General features: G+C 37.9%; 1 protein-coding gene across 1 annotated transcript; it reads left to right on the top strand.

Annotated features, from left to right (window-relative positions):
- The first annotated feature begins 13,367 nt into the window (after positions 1–13,367).
- LOC125752640 (exocyst complex component 3-like) lies at positions 13,368–15,772 on the top strand. The gene is made up of 3 exons (XM_049094888.1): positions 13,368–14,298; positions 14,871–14,962; positions 15,590–15,772. Exons 1-3 carry the CDS (start codon positions 13,977–13,979, stop codon positions 15,770–15,772), a joined length of 597 nt encoding a protein of 198 aa, XP_048950845.1. The 5' UTR covers positions 13,368–13,976.
- Positions 15,773–16,538: the final 766 nt, after the last annotated feature.

Genomic DNA, 16,538 nt, shown 5'->3' with positions numbered 1-16,538 from the left:
TCTTTTTGAATTAGTGTCTTTGTTTTCTTTGGGTAGATATCCAGTAGGGAATTACTGGATTATGGGATTTAAAACAAATTTATTTATTTATTTATTTGACAGAAAGAGAAGGTGAGCACAAGCAGCGGGGAGGGGCAGAGGAGGAGGGAGAAGGAGGCTCCACAGTGAGCAGGGAGCCCCATGTGGGCTCAAGCCCAGGACCTTGGAATCATTACTTGAGCCAAAGGCAGATGCTTAACTGACTGAGCCACCCAGGCATCCCTGGATTATATACTATTTCTATCTTTAATTTTTTTAAATTTATTTATGATAGTCACACAGAGAGAGAGAGAGGCAGAGACACAGGCAGAGGGAGAAGCAGGCTCCATGCGCCGGGAGCCCGACGTGGGATTCGATCCAGGGTCTCCAGGATCGCGCCCTGGGCCAAAGGCAGGTGCCAAACCGCTGCGCCACCCAGGGATCCCTATTTTTAATTTTTTTAGGAAACTCCACACTGTTTTCCACTGTAGCTACACTGATTTACTAAATTTACTAAATCTTACCAAAAGCGCAAGAAGGCTCCTTTTTCGCCATATCTTCACTAACACTTGTTATTTCTTGTCTTTTTGATAATAAGAATTCTGACAGGTGTGAGGATATATCATTGTGGTTTTGATTTGCATTTCCCCGATGATTAGTGATGTTGAGCATCTTTTCTTTTGTGTTGGCCATCTGTATGTCTTCTTTGGAAAAAAATGTCTATTCAGGTCCTCTGCCCATTTTTTAGTTGGATTATTTGGGATTTTTGATATCGAATTATATACTTTATGTAATTCGAATATTAATTCCTTATCAGATATGTCATTTGCAAAGATCTTCTATTCAGTAGATTGCCTTTTCATTTTGTTGATGATTTCCTTCACTGTGCCCAAGATTTTTATTTTGATCTAGTCCCAATAGTTTATTTTTGTTTTTGTTTCCCTTACCTGAAGAGACATATCTAGGAAGTTATTGCTATGACCAATGTCAGAGACATTACTACCTATGTTTTCTTCTAGGGGTTTTATGGTCCCAGACCTCACATTTAGGCCTTTAATTCATTTTGAGTTTATTTTTGTGTATGTCATAATAAGGTGTTTCAGTTTCATTGTTTTGCATGTAAGTGTCCAGTTTTACGAGCACCATTTATGGAAGAGACTCCACTGTATATTCTTGCCTCTTTTATCATAGATTGACCACTTAAGTGTAGGTTCATTTCTGGGCCCTTTTGTTCCTTTGATCTAACTTTATTTTTCTGCCAGTACCATGTTATTTTGATTATTATAGCTTTCAAATCTGGAATTGTGTACCTTGAAATCCTGGATTGTGATACCACCAGCTTTGTTCTTCTTTCTCAAGATTGCTTTGGCTATTCAGGGTCTATTGTGGTTCCAAACAAATGTGAGTGTTCTTTGTTCTAATTCTGAGAAAAATGCTATTGGTATTTTGATAGGGATTGCATTAAATTTGTAGATTGTTTTGGGTAGTATGGACATTTTAACAATATTAAATCTTTGAATCCATGAGCATGGAATATTTTTCCATTTGTTTGTATTATCTTCAATTTCCTTCATCAAGGTTTTATAGTTTTGGGGATATAGGTCTTTCACCTCTGTAATGATTGTTCAGTTCCTATTTATAGGAAAACTGATATGAAGACAAGAGAAAATATGCAAGGAACATAATAGTTTATAAACAATGTGTAGACCAGTGGTTTCTAAGAATTTTTTGAGGCTTTGACCCTTTTTCTTCTATATTTTTTTATTGGAGTTCGATTTGCCAACATATAGCATAACACCCGTGCTCATCCCATCAAGTGCCCCCCTCAGTGTCCATCACCCAGTCACCTCACCCCTCTCCCCACCTCCCTTTCCACTACCCCTTGTTCATTTCCCAGAGTTAGGAGTCTCTCAAGTTCCATCACCCTCTCTGATATTTCCCACTCATTTTCTCTCCTTTCCCCTTTATTCCCTTTCACTATTTTTTATATTCCCCAAATGAATGAGACCATATGATGATTGTCCTTCTCCGATTTACTTACTTCACTCAGCATAATACCCTCCAGTTCTATCCACATTGAAGCAAACGGTACGTATTCGTCATTTATAATGGCTGAGTAATATTACATTGTATACATAGAGCACATCTTCTTTATCCATTCGTCTTTCAATGGACACTGAGGCTCCTTCCACAGTTTGGTTATTGTGGACATTGCTGCTAGAAACATCAGGGTGCAGGTGTCCCGGCGTTTCATTGCATCTACATCTTTGTGGTAAATCCCCAGCAGTGCAATTGCTGAGTCTTAGGGCAGATCTATTTTTAACTCTTTGAGGAACCTCCACATAGTTTTCCAGAGTGGCTGCACCAGTTCACATTCCCACCAACAGTGCAAGAGGGTCCCCTTTCTCCATATCCTCTCCAAGATTTGTTGTTTCCTGTCTTGTTAATTTTCCCCATTCTCACTGGTGTGAGGTGGTATCTCATTATAGTTTTTATTTGTATTTCCCTGATGGCAAGTGATGCAGAGCATTTTCTTATGTGTTTGTTGGCCATGTCTATGCCCTCAACTCTATGGTCAACTAATATTTGACAAAGTAGGAAAGACTATCCACTGGAAAAAGGACAGTCTCTTTAATAAATGGTGCTGGGAACATTGGACAGCCACATGCAGAAGAATGAAACTAGACCATTCTCTTACACCAGACACAAAGAGAAACTCAAAATGGATGAAAGATCTAAATGTGAGACAAGAATCCATCAAAATCCTAGAAAAGAACACAGGCAATGCCCTTCTTGAACTTGGCCACAGCAACTTCTTGCAAGACACATATGAAGGCAAGGGAAACAAAAGCAGAAATGAATTATTGGGACTTAATCAAGATAAAAAGCTTCTGCACAGCAAAAGAAACAGTCAACAAAACTAAAAGATAACCTACAGAATGGGAGAAGATATTTGCAAATGACATATCAGATAAAGGGCTAGTATCTAAGATCTATAAAGAACTTATTAAACTCAACAGCAAAGAAACAAGCAATCCAATCATGAAATGGGCAAAAGACATGAGGTTTTGACCCTTTTGAAAATTGGATAAAAGGTACAACCTTCCTCCCCAGAAAATTAATGTGTCTATATATTCCACAAAATTCATCATGTAAGTGGATGGAGGTCATGGATCACCTTGCAGTCTATCTCCTATCTTCCCAAATCCTTGATTTGGGCCTTCTATAATCATTGGAGTAGTCACCAGAAAGACATAGGGCGGGGGAATCAGAAGACATGAGTACTTGTTTAAGATGTCTCATTAAACACAGGATTTGGGGCAAGTTCTTAAAACTTTCTCAGCTCCTTTCCCAACTCATTTTACTATTCTATAAAAGCAAAAAGTTGAACTAAAAGATTTTGAACATTAATTATGTGCTCATTCATAATAGAAAAGAATTAAACATATTGATGTGGTAGAGAATGTGTTACTCAGGAACCACTGAAGGATTGGAAGGATCCTGTGAAACACTGTCTTAGGAAAGGGAAGTTGGCATGTTAAAGAAAAGAAAACAAGCCAGTATGGTTAGAGAATAGTGAATACACCACAGGAAGAGTTGCATGAGATAATATTAAAAGATAGGCAGGACCTGATTAAGAAAGAGTTTTAGACCATGAGAAAGAGATTATATTTTATTCTAAGTACAGTGAGAAGCTGTTTAACAATTTTAAATAGTGGAATGATGCTTTCTTATTTATATTTTGAAAGATCACTCTGACTCTTATGTTTTCAACAGTATGACTAATTGAATTCAAATAGATTTTCTTCCTGCTCCAAATACTCAGAAATGTTCAGTAAGTTATAACAACAGAATTTTTAAATATATAGCCGTTTTTGAAATAAGTGGAAACTTTCAGCCAGAAGCAAGAGGTCATAGAGAGAATGCCTGTGAGAGATATAAGACTCATATGTAGGACTGTTTAGTTAGTGGCTGGGATTGTAATGCCACCTGGAGCTAGGAAATACAGGTAAGAACTGAGATCCAAGGTAACCATCACCCGTGAAAGATCAGCTTATCTGTGTTAAGAGGCAATAAACAGGTTCTTCATTCTGGCCCAAAAAAGGCACAAGAAAGCTTATCTCTGCTTAGGGATATTGGTATGAAAAACACCTATCATGAGAAATTGAAGCCTCAAGTTCATATTATATGTAAGGGTAGTATCCAAATTTATACGCTGTGTGGCAGGAATTTAAAACTGGGAAAGTTAATGGGAAAAATAAAATCTGGTTCCAAACAAATAATATTATCGAGATAACTGTAGAAAGAAATTAATAATGCTTTGCAGGAAAGAATTTTACAACTCAGAACAAACAGGACTCCACTGGTATGGGTGAGGTGGTAATGAATTCAAATTTTTCTAAAAACTGACAATATGCCTGCAATAAAGAAATTAGAATTGAAATGAGGAAATTGTCTTCATAAATCAGTGTCAGCAAACAAATCAAACAAGAGGGTTAGCATGACCCCAGACTTTGGAGATTAGAACAATCTGAAAAAAGACCATAGAATTGATACATTTAAAATGATGAAGAAGGTTAAAAAGATATGATTATAAATCATAAGGAAAGAAAAGGAACTGTGAAAAAATGAGCAGCGAGAGTTAAAAAAAGAATTAGAACTTCTAGAAATAGCCGATTACATAAAATTCAATGTCGATGGAAGCAATGTCAGATACAGATAAATCCGAATAATTTACATAAAATGTAAAATAAAAAGATAAAAATGGAAAATATGAAAGAGAAGTGAGGAGACATGGAGGAGAGAATGAAGAAGTCTAATATAGAAATAACTCAATTTCTGGATAGAGAGATAACATGGATGATACCAAAAAAGAAAAAAAAAGAAAAAGAAAGAAAGAAGAAAGAGAAAGAAAGAAAGAAAGAAAGAAAGAAAGAAAGAAAGAAAGAAAGAAAGAAAGAAGAGAAAGAGAGAAAAAAATCTTTTAGAATTGGTACAATATAGGAATACTGAGATATAAGAAGTCCAGTGAGTCATGAAAGAGAAAATTAAAATGATTCTACATATAGACATATCTATACTTGGACAGGAAAGCAAATTCCCTACAAAGCGATTACCCGTAAGAAATTAAGGAAAGAAAAGGTAATCGACCAATAACATCAAAATGCTGAGGGCTAAAATAACAAAAGTGGTAAAAAATGTACATGCTTATACTATCCAGATTACCATTCAAAGGGGGAGGGCAAACATAAAGGCAATTGTATATAAACAAAGATAGACAACATAACACCTAGAAATCTTTATTGAAAGAGCTAGTAAACTATATACTTCAGAAAGAAGAGAATAAACTCCAAATGATGGAGAAATATATAAGGACCAATGACAAGAAAATAAACAGAAACTTTTAAGGTAAATATAAATACATGTCAATTGTAGTACTACTAATAATAGTTTTAGAAGGGGTAAAACAAGTTGAAACTAAAATAACTAAATAGAAATAATAGGGGATATGAAAGAGGTGTGATTAAGCAAAATTATTGTAACATCTTATCATTGTTCAGGAGGAGGGCAAAGAAAATTATTAACTTTAGCATTTGTTCAATCTTTAGCATGTCAAAAATTTGGAGAATTAACTTTAAAGACAAAGGGAAGAATACATGACTTCCAAATCAACTGTGACTCAATTCATGAGAAACCAGCATTTTTTTTAGAAAAGCAAATTAAAAGAACAGCGTGTAGGAAAAAAAAAAGGAAAGGTTAGTAATAAATACAAATATCTGATAATAAATAAATGAAAATGGACTAATCTTGTTATGTAAAGGATAAAGCTTTTCAGATTAGATTTTTAAGTTACATGTTGTTTATAGTATAAAATGTAATGATTCAGAAAATATGAAACTGAAAAAAAATAAAGGGATATACTAGAAAAATATGGATCAAACAAGTACTATTAGTATCAGATAATGTATACCTTAAGTCAAAAATCATTACTGAAGAAAAAAATTTCATTTTGTAACCATAATACTAATCTTCAACTACCAAATAATATAACAATTCTGAAATTCATGCATAAAGATGACCTTAAAATATATAAAACTATATATAAAATAAAACTGACATATTATTTATATATTTTAAAATATATAAAACTAACATATTTATATATTTTAAAATATATAAAACTAAAACTAACAAAATTATACAGAAAATTGAGAAATCAATAATCATAGGGAAGAATTTTAACACACTTTTCTTAAATGATAGATCAAGCAGAAAAATGATTAGTACTTACATAGAATAATGTAAACTAGTTAACTAGTTTGATTGAATGGGAGGTAGATAGATGATAGATAGTTGATAGATAATCTAATGAGTAACAAATGGACATTCTTTTCCAACACACATATTATATGTTTTAATTTCCTATGGAGTCATCCACAAGGCTAGTCTCTCTGAACTAGTCAGTGATAATAACAACCACATTGCAATAAAATTCAAAATTCGTAACAAATACCCAGACCTCAACAAATAAAATTTACCAACATATTTGGAAATAAGACAACAACAAAAAATCTAAATCAACCATGGGTCAAATTTAAAATTTCATAATGGATATTACAAACTTTTGATATCTAAATGATCATTGAAAGACTATATTTTAGAATTTGTGATATGCTCCTCCAACAAATGGTGATAGGAAAACAGGATTACACATACAACTACAAAGAATGAAGTGGGACCATTACCTTTACCTTACACCATATATCAAAACTAACTCAGGGACACCTGAGTGGCTCAGCAGTTGACCGTCTGCCTTCAGCTCAGGGCATGATCCCAGAGTCTCACATCAGGCTCCCCGCATGGAACCTGCTTCTCCCTCTGCCTATGTCTCTCTCTCTCTGTGTGTCACTCATGAATAAATAAATAGAAACAAACAATCCAATCATGAAATGGGCAAAGGACATGAACAGAAATCTCACAGAGGAAGACATAGACATGGCCAACATGCACATGAGAAAATGCTCTGCATCACTTGCCATCAGGGAAATACAAATCAAAACCACAATGAGATACCACCTCACACCAGTGAGAATGGGGCAAATTAACAAGGCAGGAAACAACAAATGTTGGAGAAGATGTGGAGAAAGGGTAACCCTCTTGCCCTGTTGGTGGGAATGTGAACTGGTGCAGCCACTCTGGAAAACTGTGTGGAGGTTCCTCAAAGAGTTAAAAATAGACCTGCCCTGACCTAGCAATTGCACTGCTGGGGATTTACCACAAAGATGTAGATGCAATGAAACACCGGGACACCGGCACCCCGATGTTTATAGCAGCAATGTCCACAATAGCCAAACTGTGGAAGGAGCCTCGGTGTCCATCGAAAGATGAATGGATGAAGAAGATGTGGTCTACGTATACAATGGAATATTCCTTAGCCATTAGAAACGACAAATACCCACCATTTGCTTCGACGTGGATGGAACTGGAGGGTATTACGCTGAGTGAAGTAAGTCAATCGAAGGACAAACATTATATGTTCTCATTCATTTGGGGAATATAAATAATAGTGAAAGGGAATATAAGGGAAGGGAAAAGAAGTGTGTGGGAAATATCAGAAAGGGAGACAGAACGTAAAGGCTGCTAACTCTGGGAAATGAACTAGGGGTGGTAGAAGGGGAGGAGGGCGGGGGGTGGGGGTGAATGGGTGACGGGCACTGAGGGGGGCACTTGACGGGATGAGCACTGAGTGTTATTCTGTATGTTGGCAAATTGAACACCAATAAAAAATAAATTTATTATTTAAAAAATAGATTAAAGGATAAATAGATTAAAAGGATAAATAGATAATTAAAAGGATAAATAGATTAAAGGATAAATCCTGAAACTATAAAATTTCTAGAATAAAAAATAAGAGAAAAGCTTCATGACATTGGATTTGGCAATGGTTTCATGGATATGACACCAAAAGCACAGACAACAAAAACAAAAATAGGGAAGGGGGGATCCCTGGGTGGTGCAGCGGTTTGGTGCCTGCCTTTGGCCCAGGGCACAATCCTGGAGACCCGGGATCGAATCCCACGTCGGGCTCCCGGTGCATGGAGCCTGCTTCTCCCTCTGCCTGTGTCTCTGCCTCTCTCTCTCTCTCCGTTTGACTATCATAAATAAATAAAAATTTAAAAAAAATAGAGAAGGGTACTACATCAAACCTAAAAACTTTTGCACAACAATGGAAAAAATCAACAGAATGAAAAGGCAACCTATGGAATGGGATATAATATTTGCAAACCATATGGCTTACCATAAGGGGTTAATATCCAAAATATTTAAAGAACTTCTGCAGCTCAGCAGCAAGAAGCCTAAACAATCCAATTTAACAATGAGCAAGGAAAAAACAAAAAAAAAAAACCAAAAAAAACAATGAGCAAGGACCTCAATAGACACTTTTTTTTAATTATTATTTTTTATTTTTATTTTTTTTTAATTTTTTATTGGTGTTCAATTTACTAACATACAGAATAACCCCCAGTGCCCGTCACCCATTCACTCCCACCCCCCGCCCTCCTCCCCTTCTACCACCCCTAGTTCGTTTCCCAGAGTTAGCACTTTTCTAAAGAAGACATTACAGATAGCCAATAGGCACATGAAGAGATGCTCAGTATCACTAATCATCAGGGAAATGCAAATCAAAACCATAATGAGATACCAACTTACAATTACTAGGATGGCCACTATCCAAAAAGAAAAAAAATACACATTAGTGAGGATCTAGAGGAGTTGGAAATTTGCACATTGTTGTTAGGAATATCAAATGGTGCAGCTGCTATGGGAAAGTAAGTTCCTTAAAAAATCAAAAATAGAATTACCATAAGATCCAACAGTCCCATTTTTGAGTGTATGTCACCCCTCCAAATTGAAAACAGGAACTTGAAGAGATATTTGCACACCCATGTTCACTGCAGCATTACTCACAAGAGACAAGAGGTGGAAGCAAACCAAATGCCCACCAGTGAATGAATGGATAAAGAATATGTGGCATATACGTATAATGAAATATTATTTAGCCTTAAAAAAGAAGGAAATTCTGTCATATGTTACAATGTGGATGAATCTTGAGAACATTATGGTAAGTGAAACAGGCCAGTCACAAAAAGACCGATACTGAATATGCCATTTACATAGGTTATCTATAGTAGTCATATTCTTAGAAACAAAAAGGAGAATAATAATTGCCAGGAGCTGGAGGAGAGAAAAAAGGGAGTTGCTGATCAATGGACAAAGTTTCAGTTGTGTGAGATGAAAAAGTTCCAGAAATCTGTTGTACAACAATGTGCTTATAGTTAACACTATATGTACTCTATTGTACACTTAAAAATGGTTATGATGGTAAATTTTGTTTTTGACCACAATTTAAAAAAATGTGGTATACATCTAAATAAGAACAAAATGTGAATTTATAACCTTGTACGCATATGTGGAAACGGATAAGATTAATTAGAAATTCGTTAGGTAATTGCTCAACTTAGCAAATTAAAGAAATAATAGGAAACTCATAAAAATCTTAAAAGATTTCACATTATCTTTGGTATTTCCCAGTATACTTTCTGGAACAGGAAACCAGAACTCCAATCCAGAGTCTGCTTTCCTCAGTAGCTAAGTATTTGTTATTTTCAGAAATGACAAAAAAGCCCTCTGTCAAGTGGATAATTGAGGAGTAGGGCAGTTAGGTTAGGATGAAGAAGCTTGGGGGGAATAAGCAAAGACCTCTTTAAGATTTGCTGTTCAAAAAAAAAAAAAAAAGAAAGATATGCTGTTCAAAACATGGTCCCCAAAAGCAACATCTATGTTACCTGAGAGTGGGCTTCTTCCTAGACCTAGATGAGATTCTGCATTTTAACAAGGTCCATAAGTGATCTATGCATTAAACTTTGTTTTAATATATATGGATATGTGATATATTACAGATACATATTACATACGCATACACACACACGCATACTGTATAAATACACATAGATTGCATGTATTATATACGTATATGTAATATGTATGTAATATCTATTAAATATCCTCATATTTCCACACATACATACGCAGACATATGTAACTACATCCACATACACGGTGGCTTCTGGAAAATTAAAAGACTGGAGATTTGGTTTTAATGAAAACTGCCTCCTTCACCATTTAGCTATTTGGCATATTAACTTCTCTTTAAGACCCATGGTACATTCCAAACACCTCTAATGAACTATAAAATCCTCGAGCTGAGTACCTTCGAACTGTAAAGGAGTTAATAGAGGTTGGAGTTCAGTGAAGTTGGTGTATAGTTTCCTGGAGGGATAATAACCCGCAGCTCAAAGCCACGAGTTGGTTGTTTCTTCCAGGCCAGAAGACAAAAGAACCCAACCTCTGCAAGGAATCTGACTTCAGTTTTTCGATTGGCATGCTTTGGGAGTCCTGGAAATTGAGAAGGAGGAGGGGGACAGTGGGAGGCAGGAGGCTGCTGGGGATGGGAGGGAGAGGGAGAGAAGGCTGGAACACTAATGAGGCTTGAAAGAATACAGGATGAGTCCAGCCACTGCGTGCTGGGAAGCAAGGTACCTGAGCAGCTGATGCTAAGTTCAGACTAAACTAACTGCAAGTCCCCTGGGGACATCACAAGGTAAACCTGATCGTCTCTGTCATTTACAATCATTATCAGGCAGGCTGCTTCTGTAATTTTACTGGGGAGCCAATTAACAGATCCCTGAAGCTAGGGGGAAAATGTCTCAGCGCTCCTCTTGCTTTTCCAAAGGAAAAAAGGCAGCTTTTGTGCTGCTGTCTCTCGACTATTTCTGGTAAAGGCAGGAAAGCGGGGTAACTTCTGACGATGCAGTGGCTCCTCAGGTCAGGGGAATGGTTGAAGTCAGCCTCTCACTGCCTTAATTTACTTTTTTCGGTTGTAACCTAAATCAGGCTCCAGATGGCCTGGCGAGCCTTGTTTCTTTCTTGTTTGAGAGATGAAAATGCTGACCACCTTTCACTGTCTCTCGCCTTCAAGAAAATATCTTAGCAGCGTTTCATCTTGCAAGGAAGCAAGAAAAAGCTGGCTGATGGCACTGGGAAGAAGACAGTAAAGAAAGGCCACTCTTGTCTGAAATTTATTACTCAACCCCATCTTTCCCCTGAAACATCTTTTCTCTTACCCTCCTGTCACAGACAGACTCTTTTTCACTAGCCCTCTACATTCACTACTTTGTTTCCACATATCTTATTGACTACTTAAGCCACACCAACCTGGCTGTCATCTCCATTATTCTACTAAAAATACTCTTTCAAAATCACTAATTACACTTCAGTCACTCAATATAGAATTAGAACAGTTAATCGGCACAATCTTCTTGCCTTCCGTCCTGAAACATTGTCTTCCCTTGACTTCCATGATACAACAGTCTTCTTATTTTCCTTTTCCTTTTTTTGAATATGCATTCTCATGTCGCCTTCAGCTCTCCTTTTATACAACACAATTAGGTATTAGCATTATTCAAAGCTTGATTATGGATCTCCTTCTTTTTTGACTCTCGAGGATCACTGAGTAATCCAGATAATTAAAACTGGAAAGCGTATACCTGAAATTAAAAGAACAGGAGCTACTTACCTCAAGCCATTATTTCCATACAAGAATGTGGGCCTCATTTTTCCAAATATTTTTTTGAGAAATTGAGAATTTTAATTTTTACATAAAAATATTATGCTTTTGGGGTGCCTGGGTGGCTCAGTTGGCTAAGCATCTGCCTTTGGCTCCAGTCATGATCCTGGGGTCTGGGATTGAGCCCTGCATCAATTCAAATGTTCATGGGGGAGTCTGCTTCTCCCTCTGCCCCTTGCCCCACTCATGCTTTCTCTTTGGCTCACTCTCTCTCAAATAAATAAAATCTTTATTAAAAATGCTATAAGGGCAGCAAGGGTAGCTCAGCGGTATAGTGCCGCCTTCAGCCCAGGGCCTGATCTGGAGACCCGGGATTGAGTCCCACGTTGGGCTCCCTGCATGGAGCCTGCTTCTCCCTCTGCCTGTGTCTCTATCTCTCATGAATAAATAAATAAAATCTTTTTTAAAAATACCATATATTTTTTATAGTTATGATGATATAGTTATGGTAGTTGTAGCAGACCAACACTCTAAGGGAAAAAATTCAAAAGTGGATAAAGATGTTTTGAGGGGCATTGGGTGGCTCAGTGGTTGAGCTTCTGCCTTTGGCTCAAGCCATGATCCCAGAGTCCTGGGATCAAGGTCTGCATCGGGTTCCCTGCAGGGAGCCTGCTTCTCCCTCTGCGTATGTCTCTGCCTCTCTCTGTGTGTCTCTCATGAGTAAATAAATAAAATCTTTAAAAAAAAAAAGTTTTGAAATTATCTGTTTGAAATAATCATACAGCAACATAGTAAGAACTTGAAAGGCTAAGATCCAAGAGAAAAGAACATTGACGTAAGCTCAGCAGGCTCTGCTGTTTCTCCCCTAGTAATTGGCACCAACCAGAAGGTCAAGTTGAATTTTAAAGCTAAGAGCTCTGTTAGGGCTAGGAGAAGGAAAAAAATGGAATTGAGGGTTATCTAGGCTGCTAGGAATTGAGGGGTTTAGGTTTGGGAGAAAAGAGAATGGGAAAACTGTGAGCATGACTTTCTGTGCTTCTTTTTTCCCTGAGGATATTATTTATTCCTAACATTTTCAGTGTAAGAGGCTGAGAAGCCAGGAAGAAAGGATTTACTAAGAAGCTGGAAAGTTAAGCAGAGCCTTTGCCAGTCTCCAAGCACTGGGGAAGGGAAAATTGGCCAAAGCCTAGCAAGGGAATGGGTCAGGTAAACAACCTTTGCTTTCAGTTAATATTCATGAAAGGTCCTACTTTAGGATTACTTCAAACTAGAAATAGAATAGTTCTCACAAAGCCTGAAATCAGCTTGCATGCTTCCCATTCTCTGATTGTATCAAGGTGATCAATTCCCTACTGTAACTACCTATAAGTAAAAAATAAATAAGCACTCTCTTCTGGAAGTTAGCACTATTCAGAGTTTTTACACAGTATACAGCACTGTATAAAAATTATTGGAGTCAGTTTTATCTTCGCCTTAATTTATGTTTTTCTGTAGCAACCTAAATTAGCTTCCAGATGGGCCCCTAAACCTTACTTCCTTCTAGTTGCTGAGATATGGCAACATTGATAGTCTCTTTTATTCCTTTTTTTCCTTCAAGGAATAAATAAGTAAATAATTACCATGAATGACAATAGAGTGACTCAAATGACTAAAAGCCAAGAGAAAAGAAATGGATAATGGAGACAACCTACAAATGATCTATATCATACAAAAGACAGACTCTAAAGTAACTGTGATTAACATGTTCGAGAAACTGGGTGGCACTTCCTGCAGGGCGCCCAGTAGCAGTGAAGAAGGGTAACTCTAGTGTTACAGGTGCAGGGATTTTACCCAATGTTTAGGCACCAAGAAAACAGATTGCAAGGGTATTCCAAAGGGAAGTGGGTCTGCTTCAGTGCCGAGGCCAGTTGGACAAAGAAGAGCATCAGGCTGGAAAAAGCACTCCACAGAGGCCAGATGGATGGCCACTATCCATTTGTGATTGGACAGGTTAGCCACATGGGCCTGAGCCAGCTCCACACATTACTGAATGGCATCAGACACATCTAGAAGTCCCTTGCCGATGTCAGCAAAGACTGGAAACAGAGCATCAGTGCCATCGAGAGAGTCAAGGATATGAAGTATGCTGTGATGTGGCATAGCCAGTTCACTGCAGCTTCAGAGACCCTCAAGGACAATTCAGGACCCCAGATTATGAGGGGGACCCAGGACTTTATTAAACAAGGGGCATTCCTGTAGGTTGACTGGAAGCCGATGGAGCTGGAGTGCTCATTCCCAAGATGGGCTGATCTATAAGCAGTCCTATGTAGACAGAGGGAACGTGAACAACATGATCCTCATCCATGGCTACTTTGGGAGCATGCAGGGGTTCTCAGATGAGCTAGCCAAGCAGATGTGGATAGTGCTGCAGAGTTTGCTGGTCATCTCCTGTGACCCCACTTACTGGTCTCAGTTGTCAGAATCATCAAAAAGGAAGACAAATTGGCCAATGTGTTTCTGGCAGAAGAAGAGGAAGAAGAAGAAGAAGAAGAAGAAGAAGAAGAAGAAGAAGAAGAAGAAGAAGAAGAAGAAGAAGAAGAAGAAGAAGAAGAAGAAGAAGAAGAAGAAGAAGAAGAAGAAGAAGGAGGAGGAGGAGGAGGAGGAGAAGAAGAAGAAGAAGAAAAAGAAGAAGAAGAAGAAGAAGAAGAGAAGAGAGAAGAAGAAGAAGAAGAAGAAGAAGAAGAAGAAGAAGAAGAAGAAGAAGAAGAAGAAGTAGCAGTAGTAAACTAGCTTGTTTTCTTCCAAGAGGCCCAAGAATTGCAAGGAGAAAATGTTTGCCGTCTTAGACAGAGCCATGAGTACTAGAACTGAGGCCACACAAGCAGACCCCAAGGAGTCCAACAAGATATGATTTATCTGCCACCTGGAAATCATAAGTAAGTATGTCCTGGATGACCTGTCATTGCCAAAAACCTGATGGTTAAGTGTTTTCCTCCCTATTATGAGATTTTCAGAAACCTCCTGAACATGTACCACCAGGCTCTGAGAACATGGATGCAGGACCTTGAGTTAGAAGACCTAGAAGCAAATGAAATTATGCGCCTGTGGACATGGGTGTCAAACACCTACACAAGCACAGAGATGACAGAGGATGTGGAGCTGGCCCAGAAGTGGATATCAACCTTTACTTTCTCTAAAGTAGTCCCTGATCTGCTCCACAGGTACATTTCAACTCTCACTTCAGACATTATCATCTGGCTGCAGAAAGCACTAGAAACAGACAAGAAAGACTGGATAAAAGATGCTGAGCCTAAAGCTGAACAAAGTGGGTATCAAGTAACACTCTTTTCTAGACGTTAAACAAATTCTTGAAGTTGCTCCTCAGATAAGCAAAAACAAAGGTTTGTGACACAAACTAGTCTCTGTCTTTAGCAAATGAATTCTTATTAAGTAGATGCAAAGATGAAGTTCAGTTGTATAAAGAACAGCTGAGAAGTCAATGATACCTACACTATATTCAATATATGACAGCTATCAACAACTGTCAAAGCTTTGAAGAATTTATCGTTGGTTTAAAAAGGAAATTTTTTTTTTTGAATGAAATGGAAGAGGGCATATCCCTGAGCCAACCAAAAACGGATGGGATTTCAGACACTATTGCAAAAGAGGGCTGTCGCAGCCTGCTGGGGAAGGTTTTCCTGGATCTGGAGCAACATCTCAATGAGCTGATGACAAAGAAGTGGCTGTTAGGCTCAAACACTGTAAACATCATCTGTCTCACTGTGGAAGAATATTTTAATGATTTTGCCAAAATCCAAAAGCCATATAAAAAAAGGAGGATGGCAAGTGGAGTACCTATGGGCCAGCATGCAGAAGCATATCTCATTCTGGAGCACCAAGGAACATAGGGATGGTGCTGAAAGGGTGGTCAGGGAAGCTGAGCAACTCCACTTCTCATTCCAGAAGCTGGCTTCTGGATTTGGTGAAGATATAGGTGGACATGGTAATGCTATCATTGCCACTACAGAAGTTATTAAGCTCACAGACCCTCCTCTGCTCTATCTGGACATCTCAACTCTGATCAGTCAACACCAAGACTTCAGGGATGACCACATTGGCATGCTCCTGGCTGGGACACTGGCCTAGAAGAATACAAAGCAGACCATCATCAAGACTCTAGAACAGGCCCCAATGTAGTGAATCTGAAATACATGCCCATCTTCAAGGAAATCATAGTTCTTAGTATGAACGTGGCAAAGCTTTTCAAGTAACCTGTCAGTTTTCAACTTTATGTACATTATTTGCACTCATCATCCCCAGTCTCAGGAATATATTAAAGCAAAAGTGACTCTCAAAGAGTCACAGTAGATGTTTCAGTACCTCATGTCTATCTCTTGAAGGGCTAAGCATGTTTGTGAGGTGTCCAGGCTCACACCTTCTTGAAGAACAAGAACCCTGCTGGCTGTGATTCTTCACAGACTCTCTGGTTTTTGTTGTAAACACCTTTCTGAGGCAGGATTCTCACGTAAAATTCCTCATGGTAGATTGTTTATCACAGGAGTGAGAAGGTGTGTGGAGGGGGAAGAGCCCATCTTCATTCACCTCTTGGTCTTTGGTCATTTCCACAGTAAGATTTCTAAAACTCTTACTAAACAAGGCTGCTTAATTAACAAGGCTGAAGTCCTGCAGAGAAATAAAAATGAAAAGAAAAAGAAAAATTGACAAAATGGAGAAAGTTATCAGAAAATGACGAACCATTAAAAAATGTTTAAAGAATAATAGCTTTCAGCTTTTCCAGCTTTATTGGGATATATTTGATATATAGCATTGTGTAACTTTAAAGTGTATATACATTTACTTATGTATTACAAAATGATTACCATAATGGGACGCCTGGGTGGCTCAGTGGTTG

The sequence above is a fragment of the Canis lupus genome, chromosome 16 (assembly GCF_003254725.2).
Source record: "Canis lupus dingo isolate Sandy chromosome 16, ASM325472v2, whole genome shotgun sequence".
Lineage (NCBI taxonomy): Eukaryota > Metazoa > Chordata > Mammalia > Carnivora > Canidae > Canis > Canis lupus.
The sequence above is the reverse complement of the archived record's forward strand: the minus strand, read 5'-3'. Positions and strand labels throughout refer to the sequence as shown.

Bases quoted from the DNA above. Each gene is read 5' to 3' on its own strand.
- LOC125752640 (XM_049094888.1), top strand. From the start codon at position 13,977: ATGATCCTCATCCATGGCTACTTTGGGAGCATGCAGGGGTTCTCAGAT. The intron at 14,299-14,870 runs AGAAGAAGAAAA...CTCTCACTTCAG, and splicing joins GGAGGAGGAGGAGAAGAAGA to ACATTATCATCTGGCTGCAG. The intron at 14,963-15,589 runs GTAACACTCTTT...TTCTCATTCCAG, and splicing joins CTGAACAAAGTGGGTATCAA to AAGCTGGCTTCTGGATTTGG.